We start from the raw sequence: 27997 nt of genomic DNA, 5'->3' as shown, positions 1-27997 counted from the left end.
CTCATCTTGAAGTCCTTGATGTCGTTCTCTAGCTCAGTGTTCCGTTTCGTCAGGGTCTCTGTCTCCTCCTGAAGCGTCTTGATGACAGTAGTGGACCCAGACCCCGTGTTCTTGGCGGTCTCCAGGGTCAGGATGTCCGTCTCTAGTTGTTTCTTGGTCTCCTGAAGCCTGCTGATCTCCTTCACAATCTCAGTGGTAGTGGACATGGCGCGGGTGAAGACGGGACTGGGACTCATCAGCTCGTCGTAGGAGTGCTGGGAGTCGATGCTGCTGCGGCGGGACCCGGGCGCGCTGCCCGTCAGGCTGTGTCGCGAAGACGCGTAGCTGCTGTAGGTGCGAGTCGTGGTGGAGTCGTACCGTCCCGGCGACTGGCTGGACAGCGTTCGTGTCCGCTTAGGGTACATGGGCTGGTAGTACACCCGAGCGGACACCACCTGGTCGGGGGGCGTCAGTGATGTCATGGAGCGGGACATTCTGTTGCTGGCAGACGTCAGGTTCGACTCGGTCATCTGCTGCCGGTAGCGAAGCTTTCTGGACACCCCTCCTCCGGACCTAGATTCGGAAAGAAGACGGGCAGAGGAGTAAGGTTCGAAGTCGTACGTGTTTCGGCGTGTAGTCAGTCTGTCAGATGACTGACTGCGGCTTCGGTACGACATTTTCCTGGTGGTGGGGTTGGCGCTGCTGCTGCGCCGGGTGGTGGGCGCCGCCGGCCCGCTGTATCCACTGCTGTACGTGGAGGACGTAATGCTCGCATTTCTGCCTCTGACGACAAAGCGTGAGCGGTCGGTGTGCTGTAGTTCCCGCGTGTAATACTGTGTGTGAGACATGTCTGACGGAGTCTTCAGATACGTTTTAACGCAGCTAGGTGTTTTAATCGCCAAGTCCCAGCCAGCGGGAGGACAGACTGGGCCCCTCCGGCAGTGTCTGGTATTGGGAGGGGGCGGAACAGGGAGGGGAGCGCGCCGCCGGCGACGTTCAAGACGGTGCACCCGAGATGACACACCTATCCAGCTGCCTCGCACAAACGGTGCCTGAAAATTACATGCAAAACCACCGTACCAACCGGCCCGGACCACTGCGTTCGCGCTTTGAAGTTTACACGGTCCTTGTCTTGTTTACAAGCAAATCATCTGTTTCTACAGGTGTGGCTTGCATGACGTCATTAGATGGTGATACCCGTGACACTATCAGGGAGTCAAATGAAGAAAGATGCACGTTGGTTCAATACGTTGGAAAGTGCTATCGACGTTCCCATACATTGTGGGTTATAGCGTATTGAAGATCGAAGCCCCCAATATACATCTGTGCTACTAAATGTTTAATAAACAAGAATGGAAGCTGGCGTGATCATTTACACCCATGGGATATACCGGTTAGACCTGTTCCATGCAACGCTATTGTTATGTCACAGAAGTGCCCATTTTTGCCCCGAGTACATATATAAAGATTCTGTTATGTTGTGTGGAAGGTTGAACTAACTCCCAACACGGGCCTCCTAAAATGGGCCTTCGATAATTATACACGGTCAAGTCAACCGTAAAACTACCGTATCGCGGGGAGAAGTTGGTGGGAAATTTTCCTCAACATGTTGCTACCTGGCCTGTCGTGGTATAAAACATTACATAGTATACAGCAAAGATCCCCCGATTGATATTCATGGCATGAACCTGAACACGAAGAATATAAGAATCACTCTGTGCGACATAGTGTCATTGTTTTGTGTTCCAGTGTAGTAGCTGCACAGATCTGGTGGTGTAACTGACACACCCACTGTGGTTTGAATTGGCGTATTGTATTAAAAAAGGTCTCCCGTGACAGGATAAGTTCAATAACGATGGCTTTCCATAAAAGATTCCTTGTCAAGTCTGATACATCATTTCGATACCCGTGATAGTTGAATGTATACATTGTAGGACATACTGTTTTGATGTTTGTTTTTAAAAGAATCTCCTCCTTTAGTCAAGGTTGGACGGACACGTGTGATCTGTGGAAGGTCATATAGTCTCTACCAGACTCACTACGATGACTGCTATAGTATAGGAGGAATAATTTCGCCAGGGGAGTTTTGCTACCAGAGGAGTTGGTCAGCCGATTTTTTGCTGAATTCTACTATCCCCGTCCCCCCGTGGGAGGAGGCTAGGAAGGTCAAACCAAAACGGCGAGGCTTAATACAGTCTCTAACTTCTGTTAAGTAGCGTCGTTCAGGAAAGTTGCCAAAGGAAGTCACGTGACTTAGACGGGCGAAAGAGACAAACAACAGCAATATAACTGCCCTTGACACTGAAGTGACTCGTGTAGCAATTTGGAAAGTTGGTGACCCTTTGCTGCTTATTCTGCTAAATGCATTTTTGTTGACTGCTATCCGGGAAAACACTGCCGTATGTCTTTAGTAACTTTACAGAGAAATTTCTAGAATATAAAATTTCTAAAATACAAAATAGAAATTTCTATAACGTTACAGAAACACAATTAACGTTAACTAAAGACATACAAATAAAAATATTTAATACGCTTGTCGTCTGATAACAATCATGGCGAAATCAATCGATATTGCAAATTTATCGAGTAAACTCTTGTCTTTTGTTTGGAAAACATCTGGATAAATCATTTTATTGTTTAGATTCTACACACGCAGTACCCTGCCCTCATAAATGACCATGGCCGCTGTTTGGCTGGTACCCCTAAGAAAGACTGATGACACAAGGTCAGAGGTGGCGGGTCAACAGACGTGCCCTTTAACCTTGGACTATTTGCAAGACTCATTCACGTGTGTGGCAGGATATATTTTCTAGGGGCGGCTCACTTCCTTTCTCCAAGCGATATAAAAAAATCAGATTAACGTTATAAATCTTAAAGTATGTACTAGTATTGAATTCCTGCAATGCAACTTCTGATTTTATGAATGGTTGAATTATTGGTATATGTCACAAAAACCACTGAAATAAATGATTTGTTTTAAAGGCATTACCTGTATGTGTGATGTTTACACGATTTACGGTGGCTACTCCTTTAACTTGGGTGCTTCAAACCACGTATTTTTGGAAGGAGGGATATCCCGTTCCGTAATCATAAGCAATACAAATTACATATTCATGACTGAAATAATAATAAAAACGAACACAACAAAAATCATAAAGGTGACTAACATGATTTTGTTTTCAACTGAAAATGAAACTAGGCTTATCAGCAGCATCTGTTGTAAACAAGAAGTGAACTATTGATAGTACTGTACGATCCCCGCTCTAGTCCACAGACCGTCAAATGCGTCAGCTGTCGTTTGCGTTGCCATGGTAGAAAAAGTGGGGCTCGGCAAATTCTGGATCTCCAAAGCAACAAACCTGGCGAGCTGGAATTGCAGGATTTCCGAAAGACTAGCATAATTCTCTGACATGATGACTATGCGACTGATTCAGCCCACTGGTCTTGAAAGCAAATGGCAAATACTTGGAAAGACGGGCCTGCAAAATACTCACCAAGGAGGTCACTATTCGTCACGCAAAGGGATACAGGAACGAAACGTTATTGATCACAGAAAAGACGGCCAAGAAATAGGTAACCAGGAGCCTGCTATGTTCTTTTGTGTTCCTATCACCTATGAATTTACCGATTGTTCCTACATACGAAAATACCAAGCACCACAGATAAATGCCCAATTCAAAGGAACTACAGCGGGAACTAGAGTACTGCGAGGTGTGTATAGTTCACAGGTATGGAGAAAAGTCATGTGATTATCTATCGGACTGCTCAGTGGCAGTTGGAAAGCAGCCATTTGGCAATTCAAAGAAGCGCAAGTTTTCCACAAAGCGTCACCTAGCGGCAGTCCAGAGTGTCGCCGTGCCGTATTCCTGGTACACGTAGTACAAAGTGACAATGTTTGAAGCAAGGACATTATATTTCTATATTCTATGCCCTTGCCTGAACTAATGATCCACAAATAAAACCCTTTTTGGAAAGTCTCTTTTTTTTCCGATTTTGATAGAAACGATTGTGCAGAGTAGGCATATCGGACTCCGTGGCTTAGGTAGCCAATAGCTTTTTTTGTACAGTGCAATACATCCACTAGAAATAATGCGACAAAACGAACTATTATCGGAACCACTTACACTGTTACACATGTCTGTAACTAGATCGGAAAAGCCATATAATATTATTGTATCTACCATAACTCCAGACATGCCAGAAATAAGTTTCCTCCACATTGCGTATTTTGCCCTGTGGCCTCTGTGGCTCTGTCTGTATGTCAAATTAATTCAGTATATACAATCTGAGATGAGATACAACAATCCTACAAAAAATTCAATCATTACTTGAAAATAAAAGGTTAAGTTTAATAACTGGGACTAAAGTCTCGGAAAGGATCGGGTTCTCCTGACGAAATTCGAACGGACACAAGCATGTCTACAGCTGCGTTCACGGCACAGCCTCCGTAGACGTCGACTGACCAGATTTCTCCAGTTTACATACTCTAAGTGTTGAGTCATTGCCAAGTTGAAAGTACCGCTCCGTTTTTGGAACGGCTCTCTCTGTGTCTGTAGATCTATCGAAGTTTACCGAGAAGGGCGCCACTGTTAGGACGTTAAGTTTGATGGTTGGTGCCAATTTGAGGACACAAAAAACCTCCGCCTTCCAATCCGATCACGCACCCGACTCCGGAGAGGTTACACTCCTGAAGGGCATTTTTAAACCTCTTGACGTATACAGTATACACACACATCTAGTAATGAGATATGTACACATATCTAGTACTGAGGTATACACACACATAACTGAGATATACATACACATCTAGTACTGAGATGTACACACACACCTAGTACTGAGATACACACACACACACATCTATCTATAGATAGGATGCCCACGAAGGCAAACTCTGTCCTCCCACGAACTTTTAATGTTACACATATATAGAAAGGTTAAGCTACAAGTATTTTTAGTGGTAAAGCAAAGACCTGGGTTTACCCCCTCGCCTTACAATTTTTTGTTAGCCTTCCATAACATTTGAGGTCAAATTTTCGTTCTGAAACAAAAAAAAATAATAATATTAAGATGCCAAATTATACTAGTGTACAATATCTCAATCATAGTAATGATTTATTAAACATTAGTGGACCATTGGAGTAATGACAGTGAAAGAGTGAGAAATAGACCAACCAACACTTTGATAGATACATGTGCATGTATCATTATACCCCATCTAATCTATGGCTCGTTAAACATGTACATGTACTGACGTTTCCAGTTGTTCTACATTCTGTGGCCGGCATCTTTGATATCGCCTTCTGTTGACATTAGTCACAGCGACACTTGTCTGTCTAACCGGTCGGACGGCACGTTGCACTATCCAGGTGACTATGCACACAATCACGGCCTTAGATAAACAATGGACCGTGTCACCCTATTGTAAGTAAATAGACGCATCTAGAAAGGATGTGCACCTATCACTGTATCAGTACTAACAGTTTATATATATAGGGCTTCAAATCTAACTCCTACAGCAGCGTTTGCAGACGAGAAAAACGAAGAAAAAAACACTGCTGACAAATGCGCCCTATTATGGCTGCCATAACAGAATCCATTCACTAAATATTCCTCCTACTTTGGCTATTTCTGCTACTTTTTTTGTCCTCCGAGAGGTCTGTAAGGTCATTTTCCATACGAATCAGTAGCCTCTTCCTGCCCCCTCCCCGTATCATGGATGAGTAGACATGTGCTACCTGCAGTTCATCAGATTCTTACTATCCCAAAAAGTGATCAGATTGAACAATTTACTGTCTACATACAGGACCAGCGGTAGTGCTGTAGCCAACAGCGCGCAATTAGATTCCAACCAGATTTCATGTTCTTTTGTCTCAACGGATGTCCTGTCTTCCTGTTCAGGAGTCTAACCGTCGTTAGAGATGTACAGGTGACAAAGGTCTCGGGGTCAGACGGCCAGGTGAGTCATGATAAGGTACCTTATAATTATGATAATTATGACCTTAATTGACATATTTGTAGCTGTTCTATGTTCTAAGTAAACATGAATGCAGCATCTTTTGCAAGTGTGTTTTCTTTACTAGCGCCTGTTGACGTTGTCGTTTTAATGGCTACTCACTGGTCCCTGTTGCCTTTCACTGTGTGGAAGTGTCAGTGGCAAGTGTCAGTGTGGAGTCAATGTTCCGTGTGTGCCACGGAAATAGGGCTGGGAGTGGGTTTACGGAAAAGCCTGGGCCCAGGAGCTGGGCTGGCTAGCCTGAAAGACTACCTTTTCTGGGCCCCAAGGCTATGCATGGGGTTTGGCCTGCAGCTGAAGTTTTTGACAATCCCAGCTGTGGGTGGGATGGGGCTGGGATGGGGAAAGGTAACAGTTGATCATATTGCTGGGCTTGCAATGAATAACTCAACCAAGACTGGAAGAAAACAATCATAAACTAAATTCCAAGTAATATACAACAGAAAATGCTGGAAATGTTAAGACTGAAGGGGAGGGGTACTAGGCGATATAAAGAATACTAGGTCAGGAAATGATAGCGCACAACATCAAATTCAAAACAGATGTCATGCATGTATGAGAGTGTCTGTCACTGTGTGTGTGTTTGTACATGAAATTTCTTTGTTGAAAAACTGGGTCAGTGGTAACCCAAGACAACAGTTGGTCCTGTAGGATAGGGGCTGTTTGCCAAAACATCAAATTTGAAACAGATGTCTCAAACGTCAAGTGTCAGTGAGCATGGATGTAGGAATGGATGCATGTTATGTGTTTATATGTGTCAATTATATGTGAGGGGGGTGTATAATATGACGTGTAACGTTAGTGATGGTTGTGCTATTCGTTTCTCTCATGCAGGACAGTTACTGATAGCCACTATACTGTATTGTAGGAATGACTGCCAGTATAGTCAAAGGAAAAGTAAATGTACTAATAATCCTTGAAGTAACAGTAGTTGATGTTGATTGTTCATTGCTGTAAACCATTGAACCCCAATCCCCCATAGATATGACCAAACTGTTACCTTCTGTCAAATGCACCCTGCATGCACTGGAATTGTCGGTTACCCAGTTGTAGGTTTTAAAAAATCTATTAATGGGTCAAACCCCATCAATAGCCTTGGGGCCCAAAAAGGGTGGCCTGGCTAGCCTGCAGGCTAGCCTGCTGGGCCCAGGCTTTTCCGTAAACCCGCTGGGGGTAACCTCCGTATCTTATCCAGTAGCCTGCTGTGTAACGCAAACTCCGCTATCCGGAGCTTGTAGACGGGCCTGAGAAGCGCGATTAAATCAGGCTACTTTAGCCTGAGTATCATCCGTATTCTACCGGGGCTCCTTACACTCGCTACCCCTAAAAAATACTTTTTTTAGGGAAGTGAGTGTAGGGAACCCCGGTAGAAATAGGATGGTACCCAGGCTAAGGCTACTTATCCAGTTGTACAGATTGATAATTGGGCTGGTTTTCATTACTGTGACCTACTTACAGTAACTTGTCTGTAAGACTATTATTCTTCAAGTAGAAACCGACAGAAATGGGTACCATACAAATCAGAGTGAGGTACTAGTATTACTGTCTCTTCCGTGACCCTCCGCTGGAAGAGTACTAATAAAGCTATACCCTACTGATAAACTACAACTATCTCATTTATATATAGAAGACCATGTTAGGCTATAAGACCTACAGAAGCTGTAAGTGTTACCAGTGAGACAATTCAACTTATTTTCAGAGGTCAACCTTTTCCTTCCAGATTCATCTATTAGTATAACTACAGCGTCGTCGACCAAAGTTGATTGCTGGATTTTTCAGAACCTTTCAAAATAAACCGCTTATATTTTCATAGTAAAACACAAATACCACTTCAACAGTTCAACATCTATCTAAATCTGTCTGACCAAGAGGATCTAGAGGGGTTAGGCGAAACTGGACCACGCTCCAAACATGGGAATAAAGGAGTCTGAAGAATGTACATTTGTATCCATTATCCTGCCGTCTTAGTTAAAAGCACATGGACAAGCTATAGCTTACAGGATGTGTGACTTTTCCGGGGTGCTGAGGACATTATCAGCACTGTTTTGTTACTCTCGTTGACATGTTCCTCGAAACGACATTATAAGATTGATTGTGTTCTGTACCTTCTGCAGGGCTGGTGGAGGCTGGACAACATCCCATAACCGCGCGTCATCTCTCGCCCTGCACTTGTCAACGTCAACCCTGTACGGGGTCGCTCGTGTTTGTCTAGACTATGTACGGGTCCATCACTACTGGGGATGAAAGATCGTTACACTCTGGTAACGTTTGATTAGCAGGATTCGCGACTAAAATGCTCTTAAGTAAATCACTTTTCATGCCCGCAATCCAATAAAATGACACTAAAAAGTATAGTTGGGTCCAAGTGCAATGAAAAATACACTATTCCCATATTCAGATCTACCCCGCTTTAACATACACATTCATTCGACTTCACTCAGAAAATCACACGAAGGAAGAAATGAACGAGTCTTGCGTTACTTATTGGCATTACAAACAAACAACAAAGCAATTCAGTATCATCATATTGCAGAGATAAACAGCCGAGTCAACTCTTATTTATATCTCACCGCCCAAGCTAGCTGTAGACCAAACATCAATGAAACTGCAGGCCCCACATGACCCTTACAAACGTCACCACGCCTCGTTATACGTCTGTATCGGGACCGACTCGCTGCGGGGTAGATCTTTACCCCAGTTCTAATGATGGACTGGATGGTTAATTATACCCTAGAAAATCCGGCATCCCTTCCAAGATGTTGATTATTGCATTCCACGACTAAAATAGTCTTAAATCTCTTCTGATGGTGTCAGGTTACTGAATATCAGGTTTGCGTCAAGTCAGATAGACAAGATACCACACGGACTCCCCCGCAGTGCCCCGATAGTGACCTCTACCTTTCCCTTATAACTTACAACTTACATCGTATATCTTACAACTCTCGGTCAAGGTGTTCACGAACCGTGTGCAATGACAGTGTCGCCGGCATTAGACATTAGAATTTTTCTATAAACACAAGCCTCTATGATATAATCCAATTGGATATTTTGGAGGAAGTACGTTCAGCACTAGCACACACGCATGCTAATTGCTTATCCGGTATACATCCTTCAATAATAATAATAATAATAGTTGATTAGACACTAGTTTTTATGTACTTACCTCTTTTAGTTCTTGAGATTGTGTATGCAATTAGCCCTCGGGCATGATTTTGCAATAAACATTATTATAAACGCCGGAAGAGCCTTGGGCAGTTGGGCTAGACCCGCAGGTAATTCACTTCCGTAGTACTAATACTTAACCACTCTCATTTTTCTTGATTTGTATTTGTTTGTTGCCTCTTGGGAGGCTGATTTTCGATGTGTCTGGATGTTGTGTTTGTGTGCGTTCGTTGTTATTTGTATACACTGTCAGTCGAGTGGCAGGAGGAAGTGAGTGGAAAAGATGGTGTCGCCGAAAAGGTCAGACTTGTGGAAGTGATAGGAAGTCGAGTTCCGAGCTGGTAAAATATTCAGCATGCTAGTCCAGTTTTACTAGCCTGGGTACCATACGATTACCACCGGGGCTCCTGGACTCGCTGTCCTGTCCCCCCCCCCCCCGCTAGTTTGGCTGCCAGACCTGAGGATGCATTACCGCGCAAAAACACTCCATTTTTTTGCTACTCAAATCAGCTTGCGAGAAATTACTCTCATCGAAAGTAGTCCTGTTAACAGGAGGTATCCCCATTACGTCTAAAACCTGTATGCATTATGCTGGTGTAATTAATTATACATCGTACAGTAACTTAACAGGTTATCGCCGAGCCAAAACATGGTCATTTGGTTGGACACAGTTGACATACGAGTACATTTGATGATAAATGTAAAAACATCCATCCATACACAGATTTCAGTGCTGTTTTTTAGCTACCAGTGTGAAGTGTTCCTTTCCGGGAGAATGTTTATATTGGCTTACATAAACTATACGAGCGAAGGGAGAATGTTTTGGAGAAAGGGTGTGGGAAGTTGTGGTCTACAGGGAGAAGTTTATGGTGAAAACATTATTTCTGAAAGACTAGCCCAAACATTCCTCTTGGGTTGGGGTTATCGGAATTTTTTTGGGGCACTGAAATATTCGAAATTAAGACAGCGAAGGTCACGACCACAATCAAATCACATTGCAATGATTGCATGCAATGAGCAAGACCTCATTTTTGTGTTGTTTGGGTTACAGGGAAAAAGTTGGCGCCATGCTCTACACTACTGCAAATTAGAAAAAAAGTACTCCTGGAAACTAAAACGTATCGCTTGTACTATCATCATCATCATACATCTTATACATGTTCCAGCGTAGCCTATTCATTTACTAAAAAAACCAAATTGAAGTGCTGTCACGAAAACTAATGCGCATTGCTTTTGTACAAGTCCCGTCTAATATTAAAGTTAATGCTAGCTCACCTCTTTAAACTTGTACTTGACAGATGTTAAGTGGGTAACCATTGACGGGTGCATTTACATTGTACTAATGTTACACGTGGTTTGTTTATACCATTGACATCAGTATTTACGTCGCACTAACGTTACATGTGGTTTGTTTATCTGGAGCTGTAAGAACTTCTAGTGAGTCCTTCAAAACACAATTTTGAGTGACCAGTCATTCATCGATTTCAGCTCACCCATGACGTTATTAGATGCCGTATATTTCCAATACTGCGTCCCGTATTTTACCGCAGTGCCCATGCTCACTCATAGTATAGAACTCAACAGTCACCATTAGATAACTCCGCATGGCTGCCCTGGGGACCACATTCTTAGCGTAGTGGATAGATCAGTTCAGTAGTCTGGCTCTCTCTGGGCCCTCATATGGAACTATATAAGCTGTACTGACACGTACTGGTGGTCACAGTGCCCAAAATAAACACCCCGGTATTGGAGATGCGACGTGTTATTGTTGTGATTCATAACGCCATTTATTTTAGATTAATCGGAAGCAGGCCTCGCCACATGGTTAGCAGACGCCCTTTCAGTCTGTGGCTCCATATGGCCGCCCTTCGTGAAAACTGTGGTCCACAAACGAGAGACCACCATGGAATGCACGAAAACCGGTTGGGCCACGTCTACTGATCTATACTCGGATTTCCAGCAAAATCGAACACAGTGTTTAGTAACAAACACACTGTAGTTTGTTGATACACAATGCAGGCCGTTGAGAAACTAATACTAGTAGTTACAAACGATTTAATAGCATCTTCGAAGCAACAACCATGAAGCACAGAAAAAAAAGTGTGCTCTGAAAGAGCAGCAAAAAGAAGAAGTATGTTTATATACTATCAGAAATAACACAGTAGAATATACTGAACACAACTGATCCGGAATTGCCGATTTGTTGGAACTCTAAATTATGTATCAACAAAATCATGGAAAACAAATCTGCCTCTGAGATAGATAACTACTAGTATACTGAAATAAGCGATCTACAACACAGTCTATAGCACAGGAATACAGCAGTTGCCATATGCTTTCCTTACCTTGTAGCTTTGTCCGACCCGCGGACTATTGCGTACTGAAGATGTGAGGATGAAGATCACACCAAACTTCCCCTTCTGTCTCAGCTCAGCTAGCACACAGTGTCACACCACCACAGTACCAGCAGCACACACCACAGATGACCCCACTGAATCCTGACAAGTGTCACACCGCAACCCGCTCTGGCGTCACCACTGGAGAAGAAATGGACTCTCCCAGGGGTTTACTCAACATTCCGAGATACGGATGTGAATCGCCCACATGTGCCCACAAGTGTTTCTATATTTCTAACCCCAATCCCACAAATATCTAAAGATAGAAACACGGAAGGATGATTTATTTTAAATCTAGAATGTCCATATCTGGTAGAACATAAATTTTTGTCTCCTTGCGACGACCCCTGAAAGTGGTATCGCCGGAAAGCTTGATGAAGTATCCAGAAGTGCCCCTCGACCGGAACAAGGGTCGTGCCACGGTTCTCTTTGACCTCTTTTACATGGTGAAAAAAGTGCTGCACAAAAAAAAAACACGCTAAAGGATCGATTTATGGCAAAAATCACTAAACCAGTACCTGTGGTTTTAGTAAGACTACAGGGAGGAGGTTTTATCTTCTTCGTGCCGTGGAAAATAGAAACCAGACGGGAGACGCGAGAGTCCCCTCAACACCACTGCAGCAAACCTGACCTGCCCTATTAATAAAGATCATTGGTGTCAGGGCGCTCTCTGCACTGTTAATACCCACGAGTGTGTACAAATTACTTAAATACCGCGGAGGTAACACTCCTCCGTACAGCCAAGGCCAAGGTAATATTTTGTTGGTACAGAATGTTTAGCTTCCTGCGGCGTGCCGTGGATAAGATGATAGCATCCTCCCACCTACCAAACCCCACCGGTAATCAATTATTCTCGGTTCAGCACGTACCCGGACCAAAATTTGCTACGAGGGAAGCCAGGCGTTCACCCTTAATCTCCAAGCAGATATCGGGAAGATCACCTAATTAGACTGATGGGCGTTATCAGTACATAAAACAACTCAGCACCCAACTCGCAAAGTATTTATAATGTAATCAATCTACCAGACGCATTGGGTTGTTAAATAAATTACTAAGTAGGGTCCATGGTATGCGCGAGAAACATGTTGGCAACCCTGTGGCCCACTACTAGTATGGCTCCCGGTATGTTAATTCTCCCTATTTGGCAATATTTCAACAATCCAGAGAGTTGGCAGAGACATCCGTGGGCCTGATGTAAAGTCATCTCTGATTAGCTGGCCCCATGAGAGAGACGGGGGGACTATAATTGCATTACGGCTTTCAATCTTTCAAATGTGACATACATGTCTCTATTATATTCATGGATATGATGGCATCATCATGAGTGTCAAGTAAGAATAGTGCCTGCCAAATGCTGCTGTAACCTTCGGATTCTTGAGCAGATAACAGTAATTTAAGTCCGGATTGATGAGGCCATGGACACCTTCACAGATCACGTTGCATTCTGGGAAACGCGGGGCATTAGGGGTAGCAGAGGGGCAATTGCACAAAGAAAAGAATAACCATGGCAATATAGACACAATATGTGTCCATTCACCCCTGCGCAACCCATAGTGCCTGACGTATTCTTGAAAAGGTCTGATCACTGCCAAACAAGTGCGCACGGCAGATGATGACGTCACGGGAGCAGCAAGTATCACTACAGGCACACATGCACTGCAACTTCACCTACTTTCACAGGTACTTATTTTCGCGGTACACGGGACAGGTGTTGTTTGCAGTTTTTGAAGTTCGCGGTTGAACCAATTCTGTAATGCAGTACTTCGAAAATGCATATTCGCGGTGGAGAGGTCACCACAAAAACCGCGAGAACAAAACCATAACGTTCCATGCACTTCAACATTTGCAGTACATATAACGTTACCTTGCTCTCAATTAACTCAAGTTGATACCTAAACTTAGACAACGTAAGCATAGCTACTGAGTGAAACAAAGGACTCCACCTAGACCACACTCGACAGACGGATGACTTGTATTTATTCCATTGGTAATAAAATGCAACTTATCATATTTTAAAAAGATATCGCTGACATATTTTTTTCAATAAATATAACATTGACAACCATTGCACCTTCGATTTATATGTAAACATGTGTTCTTTCTTGCCACCATGAGCCCATACAAGCTACCCTACCAGAACTGAAGGTGACAGTACAAGCTTCCGCAGGCTATTTGAAATAGCACCAAATTTACCAAAGGTATATCCTCTCATAATAAAGATTCGTCAGTTCGATGGTTACAGACTGTCGCCCCAACAGATTCTCCGCAGTGAGATCCAGTAACTTTATCTGCCTCATGCGAGTAGTAAGGTCTATTATCATCTAGAGTAGAGGTTAAAGTAATGGTAACATTACTAGGGGCCGCAAGTTTAAGGGGGTACCTCACTGCAGTTGCGGTACGTTAAGTGTTTCTTTTCTTTAGTCATACTTTTTGCATTATATTCACATCCAGAAGTTCCATTTGAAACGCACTGCAACACCGCCAACGCAACGTACGGCAGTCGTGCACCCCACGTTATCTACACATTACTAACTTTAGATATTTTCACGTTGGAGCTAATCTTGCTTTTCGCGCGCACTGATGTCGTCTGAGTGTCGTCTTCGTCAGAACTGGAGGACGTCGAGGCAGCATCTACGTATTTGACCCTGACTTTGGTTGTCCTCGTGCTTGAGTTGGACTCCGACACAGGCCCGTTGTGGAAGGTGACGGTTTTGGTGGGAGCTTTTTCAACCCCTGAGGATGTCTTGGCTGTTGTTGTTGCTGCTGATGATGATGAGGGTGCTTTGAATCCAGCCTGTAGAATAAACAAGACAAAAAGACATGATTAATAGTTTTTACCTTCGTGAAACGGAGGTTTTGTCATCACTTGCCGTTAGTGTCTCTGTACCCGTTTGTGTCTGTGCACCCTTCCGGTATTGGCATTTGAATGCTAGGCACGTCGGGGACACTAAGTGACTAACAGGAATTTCGGTGACAGAAAGGCCCCAGAAAGGTGACGGGAAATAAAATTGGCCCAAAGCGCCTCATGAGTTTTATCCATTGGTCAAAAAAGATAGCATACAGATAATTTTTCTTTACCCTTTTCCTATTTCTATTTCTTTGAAATCGAATTGAAATTCATAGGCCTTGAACGAAAATGAACTTGGCTGTAGGACTGATGATGCTGTAATATTTGCTGATTCCGCTAGATGGCAATGTGGCGAGGACACAATACCATAACCATGGTATCAAACACAGCATCACCTCCAAAGCTGTGCGAATCGTTGTAACGATACCCATGGAGATTGCATTTTTGCACAGAAAGTGTTTCATATACTAGGGGAAAACTCTTTGTATTACCTTTTTCTCTGTCATATACACCACTCTCAGTCTCAGTCATTCAAAACAAATGATTCAACGAACCTACATGTACCAGTATAAGGCCAAATGCAGACATCTATAGTAACACCTACCATTCTCCGTAGCCGGTCGTTTTCCGTCTGTAGACTCCTGATTTGTTCCGACAGGTCTTTCCAGTCTGCTGTGACCCTCCCCAGCTCCACCGCGTGCCGTTTGGCTTCATCCGTAACACGTCTAACCTGCGGGCATGGCAACAGCGTAGCTATTATGAACTTATGGTCCTTCAACGTGATGACTGATGTGAACGAACTAATGGGGCTTCAACGTGCGAAATCACAGAAGGCGAGAGAAAGTGTGTGATGCTTCTGCTCCAAAATAGCTGTTTGTATTTCATACTTTCTTTGACTACTCTGTTTTCGGTCAAGACAGTTCTGATATCTAGACTAACATGTAAATCTGTAGCACTAATTTCCTTCTCATGAATGGCCATTGCTATTTGTCATATCGCAGAACGGTACCGGTACACGCGTGATGTTTCATAGCAAAGACGGTTAGGTTTACGACTAAAGACGCTTTTTTACGCTAGCTGGTACACTGCCTTCTTCCATTAATTTCAGCCCACTCGAAAGGTTATGATGTGTTTGGAGAATACTAGTATGGCATCGGCCTATCAGCGATATGGCATCATGGCGACCTTTCAAATGGCAACAGCCGTTTGCGAGATGGAAAGGCGCGCTGACGGCATTATTTCACGTCTCTTTATTCGTTTTCTATGTCACTCCGTGGTGATGCACATTTTCTCTGTTCATGTTACCCAAAGTCGTCTGCTCTGAGATTACAGTTTTCTCACAGCGTCTACAGCCGCTACCTACCTTCTCCATGTAGTACACCTCCAGGTCCCTTTTGGTGTTCCTGACGACCTTCTCGTAGTGACTGCGCATGTCCATGAGGCCGGTGCTGCAGTGTATCTCATCGGTGTGACACCGCTTTCTCAGAGCCTCGTTATCACCCTTCAGTCGCCTGTTAATCCCGGACAGCGCGGTGATCTCCTAGCGTGGAGTAGAAAAGTACATGTTAGGACAAACAGAAATTCCTCCATCCCTGAGGCGTGGCCAAAAATATGACTTCAGTTTATCATACTGGTAAAAAAAACAGGGAAAATGCCATCTCCCTATTAAATTACATATTAAGAAATTTATGTTTGAATATAATTTGGGAGACGCATAAGATATTTAAAGGTTTTATCTGCCTATTTCTAAGTCACCACGTTTTGAGCACTAACCTCCCTAGCCTCTGAGAGCTTGTTTTCTAGCTCTTTCCTGATGGTAGCCTCTTTCTCATATCTGGAAACATAATGACAAAAGAAGCGTTAAGTAGATATAGAGTGCATCCGCTCCTGAGACGTCGCTAAAAAGGATGAAGCCAAAAGTATGAAGCCACGAAGTTAGTTGTACACGTAAAGCACCAAAATTACACTGCACAACTTTGCTGGCACATTTTGTTCTTATAAATACTGTCCATTTTCACAACAACAACAACAACAAATGACCCATGATCTAAGTTCAGATAAAGAAAGCTACTGCTCCTACACGCGAAAGAGCTACAAACTGCACTAATGACTGAACACGCTTAAATAGAGAAACTAGTCGCTGATAAGCTGTATGTTTAATTATGTTTATTTGTGAGAAGCTTAAATCGGCTTTCAGGCCGTTTTCATTGAGCTCATGGGGGAAGAGGCAAAGGTCAGACAAAACACAACAAAGATGCAGATTGCATCATTTAATTCACTTATTGGATACTTAGTGTGCCCGGCTTCATACCAACTTGATTGTGACACATTCTTTCCTCTAAATCATATAACTAGCCGGCAAGTTAAGGAGGCCAAGATGACTAATTATCAAGCCTCGTCCCTGACAACGAAAGAATGTCGCCCGACAGCTGCCTCTCTGACCTTGATGAACAACAATCTAGTGACAAGGGTGATTTATGCAGAAGTTTTTATTTCATTTTTTTGTGCTAATGAGTGATGACAGCTCTGTAATGGAACGTGCACGTTTAAACTTTAGCTTTTCCCATCCGGACACTTAACTTTCACACGTTACTCCAACAACGTTTCAGTACAAGTACTGAACATCTTGCATTGGACTGTCAAACTGTCTGCCTCAGGCAAGATTGTGTGCATGGTCATTAACTAGGCATCTTCGAGTCTGTTTCTTGGCTCAACAGAGCGCAAAAACGCCCGTTCTGATGTCTATAGCCATTGTCACATGTTATGATCTATTGATGAAACCCGGCACTCGCAGCTTTCCACAATTGAAAAGAAGCTTGTTGGATCAGCTGCGGTGTCCTTGAGCACCAGGTGTCATACACGGCACCGATTACAAACAGATGTGACTCGCGATGTTCCCTCTCCCCTCCAACCTCACACGTGGCATAACACCACACAAATATATGTTAGTATCAGGGTAAAATATATCTGTCCTGTTTTGTTGTTTTGCCGACCACTTTAACCCAAATAACACAAAATAACATGATGCGTTTCAGTGATGACAGGGAGATTGCTAGCCGTAGAACTGGTAAAAATGACCAATTGTTCAGGCTAAGTATGTGTGAGTAATTCCATTTAACGGGTAACAAATTGTTATTTCATACTTTATTATCTTGCTTTTTTTTTTCAACCTTTGTTTAACCTTGATACATCATTCGGCCTGAGCCGTTTTTCAAGATTTCAAGGGTGGAGGAGGTCAGAGGTCTAAATACCTTCTAAATACAATGCACTACACAAAAGATACAATTCATCATCATACAATTCACCATTCCATAGATCCTTTCGTCTTCAACATAATATCAGTCCATCTCATAGTCCATAGTTACATAATTTCTAGTCGAGTTAAGTTCTTAAACGACGATAAAGAGGGCGCCTGCCTCACGTTCTCTCTCAGACTATTCCACAGAACTGTGCCTGAGTACGTTATACGCTTTATGTGCTCACTGTGACAGTTATTTTAAATCATCAAGTAAATAACGACCATAACTTATTCTTGAGCAATAGATTACAGGTATTAGTATTCACACTGACATCTTACAAACCACGAATTATCTGACACCATGATCTGACCGAAGATCAGATTGACGTGACGCCATCGAGTCATCGCCCGCCACGTTGGTTGGTTGGTTAACGACGCCTGCAAACTGAAGTCGTTACGCAAGCAATATTCAAAGTCAATGTTCCTATTCTTCTACATACTACTATTGTATGCACATGACTTTTGTCTCTTCATATTCAAAGATCATCAGAACCTGCTTACAACCAGTGCGTTCAGTGAATGACCACAATTGTACAAGTAACCATCTCCTGTTTTTCAATCGAGCCAGCATGGCTGCCCTGACTTTTCACATTTGTCTACAAGTTGTGACGCTGCTTGTATAAATGCCCTTTAGATTATCTTGTTCAATCAAAAGATATAGATATGTTTTGAGCCATATAGTGTCCGCACATCACCCCGGGGGTATTCTGAAAGTGCACTCACTGACCCATCAAAGGTCATAAACCGTTCTTCACGTGATGCTCGTCTGTCACTCACATGACTAATAATGTAAATGACCCTTTGAAATGAAAGAAAAGCCTTCAAATAAACATAATGAGTTACATAGGTGTGGTTGGTATCATCAAAGCCAGGTATTCGTTTTCAGCCGTGAGGAAAAGTTAAGCAGTGCCTGTCTTTACCAAGGGTACAGCATCGAGACCTTCTAGGGATTCGAGCAAAGACCCTCTTCTCGAATCAACAAACCTAATACTAGTAATAAGGACACACACTATGATAGATTTAGAAATGAAGCTCATTGCCTCTAACGTTATAAACTTTTGGTGAAGTCTTCTAATTCTGATTGATCTCGCTGGTGAAAGTACAACGTACATAAGTCTTACACTTTGTATAAACATCAATCATATCTCCACCAGGTTATTGTCAAGGACGCCGTGCCCATACTGATCAAAGGTCGCTCTATCACTCTAGCTCCAACCGCCCTTCAATCTACAAATTTGTCAGTCGAAATCACAGGGACAAAACCACAACAACCCAGCTGTCTTGCCTTTGATAGTATATCTAACTAGAGTTCCACGATCTCATATCTTCGCCAAATGATAGCAACATTTACGACTGATTATATTGATTTTATAACTTTGAAGCTACGCTGCAGTGCCTTGGGAAGCCACTAGGAGGCACATTTTTTAACTTGACCTTCGTCTTGCATGCCCTTACCTACCTACTACTTAGTATTGAAACGACAGAAGTACATAATGATAACAAAATTCTGCCGAGTATCGAATAAACGAAAGTAGAACGACCTTGGCTTGTGTTTGAAACGTTAGTTATCACTCAGCAAGATCAGATAATTACCTGTCATCAACCCTCCCCCTCTTGTGTAATGATTGTTTCTCCAACGAGCCATCAAATCGGGACTTCCTGTGCGACTTACCGCTTTGGTGATGTTTCCAAACTTTACAAATCCCCAGTGAATAGCCCTAAGCTTGCCGACAAGTTACCATAACTGAGCCATAGCCGCGGACAACGTCGATTTTGTTCCATTTTACCAAACGTCCTAGATTTCCCAAATAACGTCTATATTTCAATTAGCATCAATTTGTTACGTTACTTGCTACGTTAAGTTACGTTTATAAGAGGAAAACATTTGTTTTTTATATAGCAACCCATTGCACCGTTTAGTGTGATTCCCAAATTGCACGCGGTATACTTATTGGCAACTGATGGCCATGTTTTTCGATAGAGGTGAAGAATCTAACGAAAATTCCAGATAGACTTACCAACCGTAGGCAAAGTAAATGAGTAGAGTTAGTATTTCTGTAAATAGGCCCTACCTGCTCTTGTAGAGGTCCAGGTCTCTTTCCAGCTGCTCTGTGCGCCGAATATGGGCATTGACGTCTACCTCAACATCTCTGGCGCTGACGGACGTCAGGCTGGACTGTACCGGGGACAGAGCCCGGGAGGACACCGTGGAGAGGGCACGGGGGGACACCGGTGACAGAGCGCGGGGGGACACTGGTGACAGAGCGCGGGGGGATACCGGAGAGAGAGCACGGGGAGACATGAGGACGACAGACGACACCTGAGAGCGTCGGGTTTCGGCTTTGGGCGACGTGGGTGAAGATATCGGGATTTTGTTCCCGAAAACTTCGTCCATGTCCACTTTTTCTGGCCCTCCGTCAACGACATGGCCATTCAGCTCGGTCTCAGTACGGACGAAGTCCAGTGGTTTCTCGTGTCGCTGGAAGGAGGCGTACTCCCCGCTGGAGCGGCGGCTGTGAGCCCGGAGGGACGGTGCGCTGGAGGTTCTTACCAACAGGCGGGCCCGGCTGGTGTCGGCGCCGTAGGTCCGACTGACTGACCGCGGGCTGGTCGGGGACGTGTATCCCGTCTGTACGGAGTAGGAAAGACCAGGTCCCGTGTCGAACGCCCGAGAAGAAGCACGCGTCGGCCCCGAGTAGCTTCTCCTTTCCCTGGAGAGGCGGACAAAGCTGGACCCGGCCCATCGCGACGACAGCGACTGTGAGCGCGACCCTGAGCCGAAGCTGAAAAGACTGCCGAGCGTCGATGCCAGTCCGGACCTGTGGTAATTGCTGGGGTAGCTCATCGTTTATCCAGCATGGCTGTCGGTATCTCACCACAGAAAAACAACCTTATATCTTGTTTCATCTAAACGTTCCATAAACAGGAGCCCCGGGCTGTACGTTAAAGCAGAACCGGTAAGACGACCAGCGAGTATGGCGACTGCAATTTACAGGTCGCAGGGATGACAGCGAACAATCATAGGTCATGAGTGCTAGCCGTGAGCGCTGACATCAAACTCGTATCAAAGCTGCCGTGTCCTTCAACAACATTGGGCAGTTTCTGTAACATCGTACAACTCAAATGACATCATACATATTCAGCAATTTGTGACAACTGATAGTCTACTTATATTAGACAGAAAACTATGGGAATATGTATTTATATATTGAGTGAGAACAGTTCGTTGTCAAATGAACAGCTCAATTTTTGCACGGCTCAGTGATTATTAACCAAACCAACCAACCAATTACTGGCATTTATGAGCTACGACTGCACCCTTGTGATTAACCTATAGTTTTGCGTTTGACCTATAGACAACACAGACGTGCGTTGTTTGAAAAAACGTCAAGCTTTCACTTTGTCTAGATATATAAAATACAATGTATATAATAGGAGGCCTTCTGGGGTTGGCTTTGGCCATTTGACACACCATAGCTTTTAGGTTTGATACAGATGTATCGGTGGCAAGGCAGTATCGACAGGCCAACCAGTATCCAACACGCCACCGGGCAGCCCTTTGCGTACTGCCTTTCCACCCATAGATGTGCTTGGAGTTTAGATGGATACACGTTGAAATCAATATGATTGGAAAAGTACCCAAATCGGTTAGACACGACAAATAGAAGACAGAGAAGAAGTTCTTGAAAATATCCGATGCTGGCGGTTGGAAGCTGTTTTATGTGATAAATACAGTCATTTTCGTACCATCTTCTGCATCTCTTATGTTGTTACTATTTCACAGCCATCTTTTGTCAAAAAGCCAAGTGACATTCCAGAATGACAGTTCCACGACCCCATTAGGAGGCTATGGTAACCCTGAGTTTTACCGCCTTGATGTGTTGCACTGCATAGTCATAAATATTTCAACGGTGTGACGTCATGACGCTTGGTATCAGCTTTCTCCCTGGGGCATGGGCTGACTCATTTTCATGACTGATTTGTAGATATGTGGGGATCAACAAAATCATAGATAGGTAACGCCTACTGAAATTTACTCGCCTGGAAATGAATGTATATATATATATATATAATAAAGTCAACAACAGGAGAACAGTCCCAGGACAAAAAGAGGCACACAATAACTTAATTATGGTATGTGAATATAGCACAAACAATAGTGATGACAGCAATCGTGTGGTAAGATTCTTTAATCACGCGAATTAAGGGCATTAAACGGAACGAAACCACGCTGGTTATATATAAAACGATATGAGCATTTAGTCCATGCATGCTCATTTCATCCAGAGAGCTGTGACACTATTAGAAACAAGTTTTACAGAAGTGGTTTTACAGAAGTGGTTTACCTTTGTGTAAATGGGAAATGTTTACAAAAAAATGCCGTACAAATGTTACACAACAAAGAACCGTATCAAAACTATACATGTACCTGTGGTAGATAAATATGGTAACACATTCTTTACGAGAATAATAAACTTTGGGCACTTATCAAAGGTACTGTTACCCATGTGTCCTTATCAAAGGAATTATCACGTTTAGTACTATTTGAAAGAAATTATAAAAAAATATATGGGTCACTAACAAAGAAATTATCACCTTGGGTGGAAACCAACAGAATGGTTACCATAGATTATTGAAGAAGGAATTATCACCACTGGTTCTCTATCAAAGGGATTGACTTACCACTATTACTGAAGTGGTCTTTAACAGATGAATTATCACAGTACTGTCTTGGATGGATGGATCCAGGGAATTATTACCTAAGGTGTCCAACAAGGGAATGATATTCCTAGATGGGTCCATCAGCTAAAGTTGTTTTCAGCAAAGGAATTATTACCCTGGGTCAGTCCAAGTGAATTGATACAAGGGGATCCTTAGCAAAGGAATTATTACCCTGGGTGGGCCAAGGGAATTAACCCCTAGGATGCTTTGACCAAAGGAATTATTACCCTGGGTCAGTCCCAGGGAATTATCACCTTAAGGTGTTCTGAACAAAGGAATTATTACCCTGGGTCAGTCCCAGGGAATTATCACCTTAAGGTGTTCTGAACAAAGGAATTATTACCCTGGGTCAGTCCCAGAGAATTATCACCTTATGGTGTCCTAAACAAAGGAATTATTACCCTGGGTCAGTCCCAGGGAATTATCACCTTAAGGTGTTCTGAACAAAGGAATTATTACCCTGGGTCAGTCCCAGAGAATTATCACCTTATGGTGTTCTAAACAAAGGAATTATTACCCTGGGTCAGTCCCAGGGAATTATCAACTTAAAGGAATTACTATCCCATGTTAATCCCATGGAATTGTTACCTAAAATGCTCCAAAGAAAGGAATTATTACCATGGATGCATTCAGGGAATTATTACCTACAATTAAAAAGGCCCTGAACAAATCATTACCTTGTGTCAGTCCCAGAGAACTATCACCTAAAGATGACACAAACAAAGGAATTATTACCACGAGTGGTTCCAGGGTATTATCAACTAAGGGTGTCCCAAACAATTTACCCTGGTTGTGTCCAGGGAATTATTACCCAAAGGTGTCCACACCAAAGGAATTATTACCATGGGTCTATCCCAGGGAACTGTGTTACCAAGGGGTCCTTGAACAAGAATTACTACCCTGGTTGGGTCCTGGGAATGATCAATCAAAGGTGGCCCCAAACAAAGGAATTATCACCCTGCTTCAGTCCCAGGGAATTATCACCTAAAGGTGTCCTAAACAAAGGAATTATTACCCTGGGTGTATCCGGGGAATTATTACCCAAGGGTGTCTGGAACAAAGGAATTATTACCCTAGGTCTATCGAAGGGAACTGTTACCAAGGGGGTCCCTGAACAAGAATTTCTACCCTGGGTGGGTCCTGGGAATTATCAACTAAAGGTAGCCCAAAGGAATTATCACCCTGTCAGTCCCAGGGAATTATCACCTACAGGAGTCCAAAACAAAGGAATTATTACCCTGGGTTTATCCAGGGAATTATTACCCAATGGTGTCAGGAACAAAGGAATTATTACCCTGGGTCTTTTCCCAGGGAACAGTTACCAAGAGGAAATAGTGATCGGGTACCAGGGGATTACTACCTAAGTAGTGTGTGTGTATGTGTGTGTATGTGTCTGTCTGTCTGTCTGTGTGTCTTAAACAAAGGAATTATTACCCTAGGTGGAGTCCCAAGGAATTATTACCTAAAGAGTCATTAACAAAAAGCCCCAGGGAATTATTACCTGAGACTTTTAACAAAGGAATTATTACCCTGGGATTCAAAAGTCCCAAGAAATTAATAGGTAGCATCTGATTACAAAATGAACCATTACTTGCAAGGAGATGCATTGTAACCATGCACAAACTGTGTTCTTACCATTATTGTGTTCTGATGACTCCTCTCTTCTCAGTTATCTGCACTCATTGAGATCCTTACTTACACACTACAGTATCACATCATGCACAGCCGTGCCATCTGGAATGGCATCTCTCAGTTTACAGTACCAGTACTTTCAATACAAACTCTACCAATCATCATTCGTTTTGGTCACATTTTTTAAAAGCATATATAGAATGCGGAAGGAGCCAGGTTTCTTGCATCCAACTGTGCTCACACTTTCTGGGGATAAAAAGTGTTCTTTCCCACTGAACTGGATTTAGAGCATTTTGTATAAGGGCTCTGTCACTAAAATTCTAACAACTTTATCATGTTATCTTATTGTGTCCTCACCATTTCTCTTTCTATCTTCATCTCTTTCTTGACTTTCCAAGAAGTTAGGAACACAAGCTCATTTTCTGCAGCTTAGTAACTCTCCTCACAAAAGTAGGACATAAATATACATAACCTTGAATACATTCATTAAAGCAAATACAAATTTGTGTTCATGTAAAGTTGGCAAGTAACATGTACCTACCTAGATAGATACTGTGTTATAGAACAACAGGCCACGTGACTACACTTTTAACCATGTGCAAATATTCCAGCTTTCAACTTCCTGTACATTCTGCTCCACAAGATACACAACTTGGTTGTCTGAAAGACAACCTTGATCACATGACAATTGTATACATCATAATGTTGATGTTGATGTTACATATTGTTGTTAATTATGCAGTTCCTAGCTATGGGTTATATTGGTATACATATACTAGTTACGTGTCTAGTCTTGGCTACATATACATATCAGTAAATCATACATGTAGCTATCTGGCAAAGACCAAGTCTTAGTGCATGAAAAAAAAAGTCACACAAGAGGTGGGTCCAGAAAGAAATGTCCTGAGAAGATAAATATACATACCTTGAATACACGTCAATAACAACAATATGTTTGTTTTGTTCAAAATGTACATAACTGACTTAGGGTTCTTGATGTTCTTCTCTTCACACAGGGCAGTGAGATTCAGTTGAAATGGCCGGGGCCTTGGATCAGCTCGGGGTTTGGTCCCCTGGCAAGGTGTGGTTTGGCCCCCTCTCTCAAGGCTGGCCCCTGCACATACTCAGGGTTGGGGCCACACTGCTCTACATACTCCGTCCTATATATCATAGGTACAAGAGTGTTCAGAGGGTTAGATGTCCCTACTATACAGTACAGAAGGCTGCATACCTAAACATAACATCAGGTACAGGTACCAGTAGAGGTTTAGGAACACGTCAGGACCTGCAGTATTTGGTTATTCAGAAGTAGACTGTGATCAATAATGATGATAGAAACAGTAAACAGTACGATAATTTAGAATTTCAGTATCTCATGCAAAAAAACTTGATTACAGATGTTCACTGATTTCAATGCTTATACAGTGCTTATGTTTATTTCCATTTTATCTTTGTAGCAAGAATTGCACTTTTTTAGTAACAAAAGAATTACTGCAGTAGATTGTTTAGTGTAATTCTACATATGCACAGTCATAAACATTCAGTATTTTGGACTTGCATCTAAACTAGTACTAGTAAAACGTAAAAGATGTTTACCACACCAATAGAAGAGTTTCATCTGACTGTTTTGCTCATAAAAGATAGCTGTGTGAAAGACCAGCCACTGAAAAGGCTTTCAAATAATGTGAAGAATTATTAGAAATTCAAGCAACTCACATGAGTAGTTCCCGGTTAGGTCCACTAAGCAGGGGATGGTCCGGACCATTTGGCTTGCTCCGTAGGGGGGAGGAATAACCTGCACTGTCGGCACAAAAGGGGAAATGAAATTTCCAGATTTTCAGTTTCTTGACGACATATATTGACTACATATATAAACGTTTTACATCACAAACTTCTAACACTTTGTATGCAGTGATTTTTATGAAAATGACTCTATACATACATTTTCATGGATGTTTTTTTTACTACTTTCTTCATTATTTGTTTTGTGAGCAATGAAAAGAGTTTTGTCCTTGGACTACCTTCTGGGTGCAGTCCTAGCTGTGGTGGTGGCACGAGTTGTTGGCTTTGAAGAACCTTTAATTCTGGACTGCACAGAGCTGAAAGTAAGAAAGAACAAACTTTCAGCTAATTCAAAAAGAGAGACATTTTTTCACATCAATTAGTTTATAATCAAAATAGCGTTGAAAGAGAGCTTGTTAAAACTGAATCAAGGTTCAGACAATTTGAAAACTTTCATTGTGGCTTTATTTTGCGGTAAAAGGAAAAGGTGGTTATCGCTGTCTTATAAACTCATGGTTGAAATAACTCGTACGGTAGTCATACAAATGAGACATAATAGTAGAATTATAAATCTACAGTAGAGAAGTCAACACGAAAATCATTCAAGTAAACCCCTAAAAATGTTTTTTAGATACTTGCCTGGAACTGGAACCGCCAACCATAGTCTTGATTTTACGTTGTTCCACTTTCTTGGACACAGCAGACTCGGGAAACCTGGCAGGCTGGGCCCGATGACTGGTGGAGTCCTCCCCAAACACAGGGGCTCGCAGTGAGCTGGAGAACTCCACAGGCTGGGAGCCACTGCTGCTGTCAAACCTGGCAGGGGAGGTGGTCCGGGCGGGGACTGCTATGGTAACAACACTTCCTTTATTACACTTTATTGCCTGGTAGGGTTAAAATGTAAACCTTCCTAAACTAAAATACTGTAAAATTCAGATGAATCTCTATCTATAATGGGATATGGCAAAAGGCAAACTTTTCAATATCCTGACAGAAATAACTTTCTAAAGCATTTCTTCATCAGCTGTCCAACATGCTATGACAGCTGAGTGTTTCTAACAAAATCATGGGTTTACAGGACGGTTCTCGTCCCACCTGTTGGCTCTGTGACATGTGAAGGTCTGGAACTAGAAGTAGAGGGTTGTTGGTCTTCCTGCATGAACTTCAGCAGCTGGACAACTTTCTCTTTGTTATAGTCAGCTGACTCCAGTGCCATCTGAACCACAGTGTGTGGCATGTTGGGATACATGGCCTTCACCTCTGACCTCACTGAAAAAGGAAAATTGTATGTTTGGACTATAAATGTAGCTATATGTTATTAGGCCATGATAATTTGATTATATGGATGATTCACCATTTGCATCAATTTTGGCATTTAAAAAGTTTTCAACCATACTGTGAATGGACAAAGAACACAAAGAACGTACCTCTATTTTTCTGCGCCTTGCTAAGTTGTGGAGGCTGTGCAGGTTGTGGTGCCGCAGTTGTCTTCTTAGGAGAAGGCTTCTTGGGGGTAGTCTTTGTAGGTGAAGCCTTAGGTGTGGTGCCTCGCTTCTGGTACCCCATCTGCTCCAGTGTTTCTGCAGTCTCTCGCTCATCGTTCATCAGACTGGTGACAACAACAGTGACAGTCGTGAGAAGCACATAGTAGCAGCTGTGTTTCACAACTTAATTCGAAAAGACCTTTTTTTAAAACTGTGTGAAATACTGATTTGTATGTGACATTTAATGTGCATGATTAGCATATTCTCTGCCAATGGCTGTAAATTACTAATGATAATATATTTGTTGAGAAATGTCTTCCTATAGACCAATCCATAGTCCTGCCCAACAACAAAACATAGCATACGACTATTTAGGAGTGCAAAATAAACACATGAAAATGCAAATACGCAGCCACTCTCTCATCATTGAATTGCTAATAGCTATAACATGCATCATTAATACAACTGCTAATAGTGATAGACAGTCAAGATCGGTCAATTGGTAAATTTATTCCTTCACAGCCTTATTCTCTAGACATAAGAAAAAAACTTACAGCTCCAGTGTTGTACTGACTATATCTCTCTTGGCAGCAGGGTAGGCATGACACAGTCCGGTTCAGGCAGCAGTGTCAATGGTAAATGATGTATCCTGCAGAAAAGTATACATCATTTTACTTT

The 27997-nt window shown here is 42.7% G+C and overlaps 3 protein-coding genes across 9 annotated transcripts in view; all 3 read right to left on the bottom strand.

Annotated features, from left to right (window-relative positions):
* LOC118409426 overlaps positions 1–11705 on the bottom strand; it is a 29058-nt gene extending 17353 nt beyond the window's left edge. Inside the window, exons 1-2 of one of the 4 annotated variants that reach the window (XM_035810451.1) lie at positions 11503–11705; positions 1–552 (exon numbers count right to left, since the gene is read on the bottom strand). In XM_035810451.1, coding sequence (XP_035666344.1) covers positions 1–509 — 509 coding nt within the window. In that variant the 5' untranslated portion in view covers positions 510–552; positions 11503–11705. Of the gene's footprint in view, positions 553–8100; positions 8175–11502 lie in introns of those variants that run through there. The other 3 variants (XM_035810448.1, XM_035810452.1, XM_035810450.1) reach the window with 3 other exon arrangements.
* Positions 11706–13507: 1802 nt separating this feature from the next.
* LOC118406632 lies at positions 13508–21771 on the bottom strand. The gene is made up of 5 exons (XM_035806825.1): positions 19772–21771; positions 16175–16235; positions 15765–15941; positions 15006–15131; positions 13508–14347 (listed from the first exon to the last, which is right to left on the bottom strand). The coding sequence occupies exons 1-5, from the start codon at positions 20542–20544 to the stop codon at positions 14072–14074; spliced, it is 1413 nt and encodes a 470-aa protein (XP_035662718.1). The 5' UTR covers positions 20545–21771; the 3' UTR covers positions 13508–14071.
* A 1093-nt stretch (positions 21772–22864) lies between these two features.
* The window catches only part of LOC118406633 (proteoglycan 4-like), a 9461-nt gene continuing 4328 nt past the window's right edge, over positions 22865–27997 (bottom strand). For 2 of the 4 annotated variants that reach the window (XM_035806840.1, XM_035806850.1), the window contains 7 exons: positions 27874–27968; positions 27263–27444; positions 26931–27104; positions 26475–26682; positions 26075–26152; positions 25770–25853; positions 22865–25213 (listed from right to left, as the gene is read on the bottom strand). In XM_035806840.1, the coding sequence (XP_035662733.1) occupies positions 25081–25213; positions 25770–25853; positions 26075–26152; positions 26475–26682; positions 26931–27104; positions 27263–27440 (855 nt within the window). In that variant the 5' untranslated portion in view covers positions 27441–27444; positions 27874–27968 and the 3' untranslated portion in view covers positions 22865–25080. Of the gene's footprint in view, positions 25214–25769; positions 25854–26074; positions 26153–26474; positions 26683–26930; positions 27105–27262; positions 27445–27873; positions 27969–27997 lie in introns of those variants that run through there. The other 2 variants (XM_035806860.1, XR_004830060.1) reach the window with 2 other exon arrangements.

The sequence above is a fragment of the Branchiostoma floridae genome, chromosome 2 (genome assembly GCF_000003815.2).
Source record: "Branchiostoma floridae strain S238N-H82 chromosome 2, Bfl_VNyyK, whole genome shotgun sequence".
NCBI lineage: Eukaryota > Metazoa > Chordata > Leptocardii > Amphioxiformes > Branchiostomatidae > Branchiostoma > Branchiostoma floridae.
Note: the sequence above shows the minus strand (reverse complement) of the source record. Positions and strands in the feature narration are given on the sequence as shown.

What these genes read in the sequence shown, in the direction of transcription:
- LOC118406632 (XM_035806825.1), bottom strand. Translation starts at nt 20,544, where the DNA reads ATGAGCTACCCCAGCAATTACCACAGGTCCGGACTGGCATCGACGCTC. An exon ending in AGCTCTCAGAGGCTAGGGAG is followed by an intron (nt 15,942 to 16,174) that starts GTTAGTGCTCAA and finishes ACTCCACGCTAG; the next exon opens with GAGATCACCGCGCTGTCCGG. An exon ending in ACGACCGGCTACGGAGAATG is followed by an intron (nt 14,348 to 15,005) that starts GTAGGTGTTACT and finishes TTTATTCTACAG; the next exon opens with GCTGGATTCAAAGCACCCTC.